Source organism: Sarcophilus harrisii, chromosome 4, assembly GCF_902635505.1.
Source record: "Sarcophilus harrisii chromosome 4, mSarHar1.11, whole genome shotgun sequence".
NCBI classification, from domain to species: Eukaryota; Metazoa; Chordata; class Mammalia; order Dasyuromorphia; family Dasyuridae; genus Sarcophilus; species Sarcophilus harrisii.
The window spans coordinates 285,450,395-285,457,889 of NC_045429.1; the positions used below are offsets into that span (position 1 = coordinate 285,450,395).

General features: G+C 41.3%; 2 protein-coding genes across 2 annotated transcripts; both read right to left on the reverse strand.

Moving 5' to 3' along the window:
• Positions 1–1,803: 1,803 nt before the first annotated feature.
• TNF (tumor necrosis factor) lies at positions 1,804–4,468 on the reverse strand. Its single transcript, XM_023502874.2, has 4 exons — positions 4,087–4,468; positions 3,654–3,699; positions 3,395–3,439; positions 1,804–3,053 (listed from the first exon to the last, which is right to left on the reverse strand). Exons 1-4 carry the CDS (start codon positions 4,270–4,272, stop codon positions 2,632–2,634), a joined length of 699 nt encoding a protein of 232 aa, XP_023358642.1. The 5' UTR covers positions 4,273–4,468; the 3' UTR covers positions 1,804–2,631.
• A 970-nt stretch (positions 4,469–5,438) lies between these two features.
• On the reverse strand, positions 5,439–7,171 carry LTA (lymphotoxin alpha). Its single transcript, XM_003768905.3, has 3 exons — positions 6,852–7,171; positions 6,630–6,747; positions 5,439–6,488 (listed from the first exon to the last, which is right to left on the reverse strand). Exons 1-3 carry the CDS (start codon positions 6,927–6,929, stop codon positions 6,079–6,081), a joined length of 606 nt encoding a protein of 201 aa, XP_003768953.1. The 5' UTR covers positions 6,930–7,171; the 3' UTR covers positions 5,439–6,078.
• Between the last annotated feature and the right edge of the window lie 324 nt (positions 7,172–7,495).

Genomic DNA, 7,495 nt, shown 5'->3' on the forward strand with positions numbered 1-7,495 from the left:
TTGGATTTGTTCTAATAGGTTCCTGTGGAGAACCAGGAGCAGCACAGGTTGGGATAATTGCAAAGAGGCCATCATTTTGGTGTGATTTTTGTGATTTTGGAAGAACTTTACATTAAAATAAAAATATATTAAAGTATAAATTAAATACAATATATGTATACATGTCCTAACAGTTATTTTGCTACAAAAAGAATCAGACTCTGAAATAGTGTACAATTGGCCTGTGAGGGAAATAAAAAATGCAGGCAGACAAAAATAGAGGGATTGGGAATTCAATGTAATGGTTTTTAGTCATCTCCCAGAGTTCTTTTTCTGGGCATAGCTGGTTCAGTTCATTACTGCTCCATTGGAAATTTTTCCATTGGAAATGATTTGGTTGATCTCCTTGCTGAGGATGGCCAGGTCCATCAGAACTGGTCATCATATAGTATTGTTGTTGAAGTATATAAGGCTCTCCTGGTCCTGCTCGTTTCACTCAGCATCAGTTTGTGTAAGTCTCTCCAGGCCTTTCTGAAATCATCCTGTTGGTCATTTCTTACAGAACAATAATATTCCATAATATTCATATACCACAATTTATTTAGCCATTCTCCAACTGATGGACATCCATTCAGTTTCCAGTTTCTGGCCACTACAAAGAGATTCCCTCTTCTTTTCAAGGAAAAATTAGATGATGATCCGTTGTCAGACATATTGTAGTGGTGATTCCTATAATGGTGAGTTGAATAATTACAGTTGCTAGGTGATATAGTTTAACTCCCATTGTGTAGATTACAGATCTTACAGAGATATTAATAATTTGTGTAACCCATAATATGTATCAAAGATGGGTGTTTCACTCTGTTTAATGTTCTCTCCAAGATAATACACTTCCTCTCTTTGTTGGTAACATTTGAAAAATTCATGAGAAAAGATATGTTCCATTTACATTTTGTTGGATGACAACAATTAACTCTCAATCACATCAAAATCTCTTTTTTTCAGTCTCTATTTGATATGAGACTTTCCCCAATACATACAAAATCCTATTTCTCCTCTTTCTATAACATGAGACTCTTTTCTTTTCCATAGACTCCTGCCTTCCCAGGCTAAATAAATTTTGGTTATTAATACTGAAGAAGAAGAGTTGATTTCAGAGGAAGGGGACAGAAGCTAGTTGCATGAAATCTAGGAAAGCATGGGTGACAGAAACGAAGATGGAGAATAAATGAAATTTTCAAGAAATTGGAAGTGAAATGGAGAGCAGATGTGTTTACGGTTAATAGTCAAGGGAAGGTTTTTATATGACTAGAAAGACCTGAACATGTTTGTAGATGTTGGGAAGGAGTCAAGCAAATGGGTACTGGAGGTAGGAGAGGATGAGATCTAGGAATATGAGCTTGTGGAGGAAAAGGAATGCTTCTTCCTCTATGACAGGAGCAAAGAAAGAAAGGGTAAGCAATGATAATTGGAATTTTTCCAAGAGTAGTGTTGAGGAAGCTTTTATAGGATGGTCTCAATTGGCTTGTTAAAATAAGAAGCGATCTTTTTCTCTAAATATCAAGGTATAATACTTTTCTGGTCTTTATCTCTGTGAGATCTCTTGGATTCTATGATCTTAGAATTTAGGGACTAGAGATGAAGAAAGAATTATAGAGAAGACTTACATCCTAGAGAGAAGGAATTGGGAGGCAGGATGAAAATTTTCCTACTTTGAAATGAGGCAGATAGAGGAAATAAAGCAATTGAATAACTTAAATGTATTGTAATTTCCCAAACACTTTCATCATTTAATAACAAATCTCATTAAATTCCAAGTCTTTTTAAAGCAAAGTTTATTTCTCGCCACTGACAAATAGGGCGCTTACAGACACGACTCCCCTGGGGAGCAGAGGTTCAGAGACACAGCGACATACAGCCACTAAATCAGCAATGTGATAATATCAGATAATTTTTTTTAAATAGGCAGATGAGAGGGTAGATGAGGGGTCAGAATAGGAGCACCCCTTGGTTCAGTTCTATTTTCACAGAAAATACTCCTGAGCTGGGGAAACCTCAATATCTGGGTCCCCCATAAATCCTAACATCCTAAATAAATATCTTTGAGAATAAATAAATAAATAAATAAATAAACAAACAAATAAACAAACACATTATCTAATCATAAATAACAAAGGCCACCCCAGGTTTGGTCCCAGGGGGGCAAAAAGGCAAGACTCCTGAATTACAGTCAATAGAATATGAATGATCTGAATTTTGATTCATTTCAGTGTTTAGATCAGCTATATATCTCAGAGAGTGTTCTAGATTAAAGAGGATCCTTTCCCTCAGGTTAGGCTTCAAGGGGTGGCCTGGTTCTGTGGGCTGGTTAATTTGTTTCAGCATGGATTTCTTGATAGAGTTTTATATTACTCTGGATCCTTTATTTCTATGGTCTGCCATATATAATAAATAATAAATAATAAAAACTGCAGTTTCTTGATGCCCTTTGTCATATTCTAAATTGTTCTAAACTCTAGTTGTCAGTCTTTAAGCCACTTCTCAATCCCCCAAAAGGAAGGCTGATTGCCTCCATGTCAAGGAGCATGGAGGAAGATTGATAAAGGTAATTGTGGGATAAGGAGTGGGGGAGGTATGACTTCCTTTCTTCTCTCAAAGAGCAATGATCCCAAAATAGACCTGGCCAGACTCAGCTAAGTCAAGATATTTTGGATAGTTGGTGTCAGAACTGAGCTTATCACCTTTGTCAAGCTGGAAGACACCCCCCAGATAGATTGGTTCATACCAGGGATTAGCCTCCCTAGCTCCTTGTGTTGCCTTCTGGCACGGACTCTTGATGGCAGCAAGAAGGCTGACTTTGTGTTGGTAGGACAATGAAACCCGGGAGATGGTATGAGTGAGGAACAGGGGTTCACTGGCACAATCCTCTCCCTTGAAAAGGAGCTGGGAGTAGACCAGGTAGAGCCCGGTGGCAGGCACCACCAGCTGGTTGTCTTTCAGTTCCATGCCATTATTCAGGAGAGTATTGGCACTCCTATTCAACCACTGGAGCTGCCCCTCTGCCTTGGGATTAGCTGTAGGGAAAGAGGAAGAAAAAGTTAAATCCACATGCTTCTTTTGAATTCCATCTTCCACATTTTGTTACCCACAACTTATTTCTAAAATTCAAGACATTCTTTGTGTCATATCCCTCAGGTTCTTTCCATCCCCACAGAATCCTATCCCTTGAATTCTTTCTTCATCTTTTTCTTCCATTTCTAGCCATTCAGTTCATTTCCACCCTCTCCCTTTTCCTCCCCTCCTAATATTTCTTCTCCTATAGGTTCTGTTTTATCCCCAAAGTTCCATATTGACTTAGCCCATTCTCTGATTCCAGACCCCATTTGGCCCAATTTCCAAAATTTCAGGTAATTACCTACAACATGAGCTACAGGCTTGTCACTTTCACTGAGACAAGATCCTAAAATGGAAGAGAAAAGAGAAGGAAGAAATGAAAGTTAAAAACTGAGCTTAAGCTCTCTTTTATTCCCCTCTGCCACCTCCCACCAAAATTCAGAGATGCTTCCTGTCCCCTAAGAACTGTTCCCTCATCCCTATTACCAGCCTCAAACCAGATATATCCCACTTGAAAATGAGAGTTTAGGAGATTGGGATAGTAAACAAGGGACACTTACTGACTCTCTGAGTCAAAGGTTTCATGCTACGAAAGGCATCCTGCTCCTAGAGAAGAAAGAAAAAAAGAAGAGGTCAATGATAAATTATGGACAAAAAGAGTTAAAAAGACAGAGGTTAGAATGTATATTTAGAAGAACCTACACATGCCTCTCATAATTCTCATCTTGTCTCTTTTCTCTCATATCTTTCTTCCTTATTCCATCTTTCTCTTTGTATCTCCCCATTTATATTTCTCTTTAGTTCTCCCCCTCTTTCTTCCTTTCCATCATTCTTTTTCTTTTCTATTTTCATTACTGTAATTTCCCCATCACTCTATTATTATTTTTCTCCCTCTTTTTCTTTACATCCTTATCCCTCTTTCCCCATCTGGCCTGCCTTTCCCATTTCCTCTCTGTTCCTGTTTTTATGGCCAAGTATTGTGAGGCATCTCACCTCTTCCTTCTGAGGTCCTATCACACCGAAGTGCAGCAGGCAGAAGAGAATAGTAGCCCCAGCAAGAAAAAGGAAGGAGACAAGTGTGAGGCAGAGGCAGCGTCCAGGGCCTTGGGGCCCCCTTGCCTTCCTTTGGAGTGCCTCTTCTGCTAGTTCCACGTCTCGGATCATACTCTCTGTGCTCATGATTCCCGTTTGGTGGAGCTGCTCAGTTTTCCAGAGATGTTGTGTCGAAGAGGCTGAAGTCCAAATTTGTAGTTCCTTGTTGCAAAGAGTCAAGTGACTCAGTGGACAAAGTGCGTGCGGGTCTGTGTGTGTGTGTGTGTGTGTGTGTATGAGAGAGAGAGAGAGAGCTCAGTGGTTTAGTTTTTAAATGGGGTAAAAATTTCAGAAAGCCTGGAGTAGTCTTTCTTTCTCTCTGATTAGTCCCTTGATGTTCTCTGGGAGCTTCTGTCTACTGATGAGTGAGCAGCTGCCTTTATATGCCCCAAGGGCAGGGTGTGTGTGGAGAAGTTCTCACTCTGAGGGCGGAAAACTTCCCTAGTGGAGAAACCCATGAGCTCATCTGGAGGAAGCTGCTGTGGGGGCCTTGTGGACCTTCCCCAAGCTCCTCTCAGTTTCCTCCTCCTAATGGGGGCGGGTATTGGAAAGTTGGAGTTAAAGGAATCCAAGAGTCCAGAGATATCACTCCCCTTTAAGGGTTAACCCCAATGATGATTTCAGGAGGTAAGATGTCTTGAACTGATTCCCCAAGCCTCTAGCCCTTAAATCTTGAGACACTCTTCAAGAAAGACTAGGGCTTAAGTGGGATTTTCGGATTCAGATGTCTAGAACCCTGAAAGAAGAATATACTGAGGTCTGGGGGATTGGAGCTCTCTTGAGAGGAAAGGGAGAAGAAAGTTGGCATTTAAAATCTGAATTTTGGAAAGGAGTAGAGACATCCCAACAAAGGTGAAATCAGTCCTAGGAATGTCCTTCTCCTTTCATTCTGACTTCCGGATTTCTTCAATTTCATTCTTAGTCTACAGGAATATTTTCTTGATATAGGACCCCCATTTCATCTATGATTATCTCAGAGCCTCCTTATGTCAGGGTATATATTCCTGGAAGCCCCCTATATTCTTTGATATCACTTCCCCCCCACATCTTTATCATTCATCTTCTAAGTCTCCCATATTACTTTCATTTTCTCTTAGTCTTAAGTATTTTTCTTCTCCATTGTCCCCATATTTCCTCATGTATCCTTCCCTTCTCTCATGGCCACTATTATCTTCTTTTTTGTCTTCCCTTTCACAAAAATCCCTGTGTTATCCCAATCCTTTAAATAGACCAGACAGAGAGGCATCTCAGAAGAAAAATATTTATTGAAACATTGCTGAGGGCATAAGTCCAGGCAGGGTCCCTAACACTCTGCTGTCACCATTTTTACAAGTCCTTCTCTTTCTCACACAAACCACCTCCTTCCCTCTCTCTTATTCCTTTTCTACTTTTTCTCTATTTTGCCTCTGTGTCTACCTGATAAGTCTTCCCTTGATAGTTTTCTGTCTTTTCTAGCTCCCTCTTCTCATTCTCTGTTTCTCTATAAATAAATAATATTCAACATTCATAAATAATTTTCTCTATTCCTTCTACCAACCAATCTCTGATTCCCATCCTCCATACCCTGTTTCTTTTTCCCTTCCATGACCAGGCTTAAATCTCACTCTAATTACTAATGGATATTATTTTTGTATGGGAAATTCTCAATCCAAAATTTGGCAGTGGTTTAGGGGTGAGGGTGTGTGTGGTTCCTCACCTCAACCCCCATTCTGGAGTGTCTTCAAACCACCCAGAATTCCGTCTTTGGAGGTTGTAGAGAAGGGAAGTACTTGAAAGAAATGAAACCATGTTGGAAGCAGAGAGTGATGATGTGGACCTTTGAAACTGTAGAAATAGAAGAAGGGACATGGAGATGGGCCTTGAAGCCATTTTTCTCTTTATTTTTCTATTTCTTTATAGTGCAAAGGCCCCCAAAAAGACACTACTAGGGGACGGGAGCAGGTGAGAGATACCCTCTGTATGAGTGGATAGCTGATCTCCCTGGGTGAGCAGGAACACAGCTCCTTGGTAGACTGATTTCATCCAGGATCCTTGAGTCCCTGGGCACACAGACTTTTGAGCACTCAGGAGGGGTACATGAACTTGGTACTTGGTGGAGAAGAGGAGAACCTCATGGCTCAAATAGAGTGGGGTGGGAGTAACCTGAGAACAACTGGTTCCTGAGAAGACAACTTGGGAGTAAATGAAGTAGAGGCCGCTTGTGGGGACCAAGAGAGAGTTGTTCCTTAGAGAAAAGCCATGTCGGAGGAAAGCGTGATCTGTGCTTGCTCTCCAATGTATAGAGTCCTTGGCGCTGAAGTCTCCTAGAGGAGAGACACAGAAGTCAGGGAATGTTACGGGACTGGGGAGGCTACATGTACAGGCCACTAAGGGAGGAGAAATCTGGGAGCTGGTTGCTTGAGTCTATGAGGGGAGTGAAGAAGGTAGAACATCTAGATTCTTACCAACAAGATGGGCAGCTGGTTTGAGAGTGTCTCTTATGAGGCTCTTCTGGCTGAACTGTTGAGCTGTCTGGGGTAGGGCTGGGCGAGATGAGTGGGAGTTATCAAGATTGGGAGCCCCCTATGAAAGAACATGGTTAAGAAGGTACCAGAGGGCCAAGATTTCCTTCTTGCCCCTTTAAGCTCTCAATCCCCAAATTATCCCCCAATTCTGTTGCTTCTCACCTGAGCCTCTGGTGGCTGCAGCCAAAGCGCATGGAGGCTCAGTGCCCCCACGAGACATAGGACTCCAGATGAGGTCATGGGGAGAATCTGAGGAGAGAGAAAGAGAAAGTGGAGAAGGGACCAGGGAGGAGATAAGGATGGAAAGAATTAGGGATAGGGAGAAAGAGAGAAAGGAAATAGGAAATAAGAACAGAAACAGAAACAGGAAGATATGGAAAACACACTGATATAAAGAAGCTTATATATACCAAGACAGAGACATAGACACATGTGGACAAAAAAAGAGAAGAGACAGAGAGAGACACAAAGACAGAGAGAGAGAGAGAGAGAGAGAGAGAGAGAGAGAGAGATTGACAGAAATGACACAGAGAAACAGAAACAGCCAGAGAGGAACAGAAACAGAAGCAAATAGAGACTAATGGAAAGAAAGTCAGAGACTCAGAAAGGATGAGGTGGAGACCAAGCCCAAAGCAGACCTAGAGAGGGGCAGGTAGAAATAATAGACACAGGAAGTTATGGTGAAATAATTGGAATCAAGTTTTTTTTTTTTTTGGTTTTTTTTTAAAGGGCCAGGGAGAAATGGTTCAGAGTTCAGTAGTGTCTCAGCCAGGGGCCCCTACCTGCTATGAGCTGGGTTTCCTGGG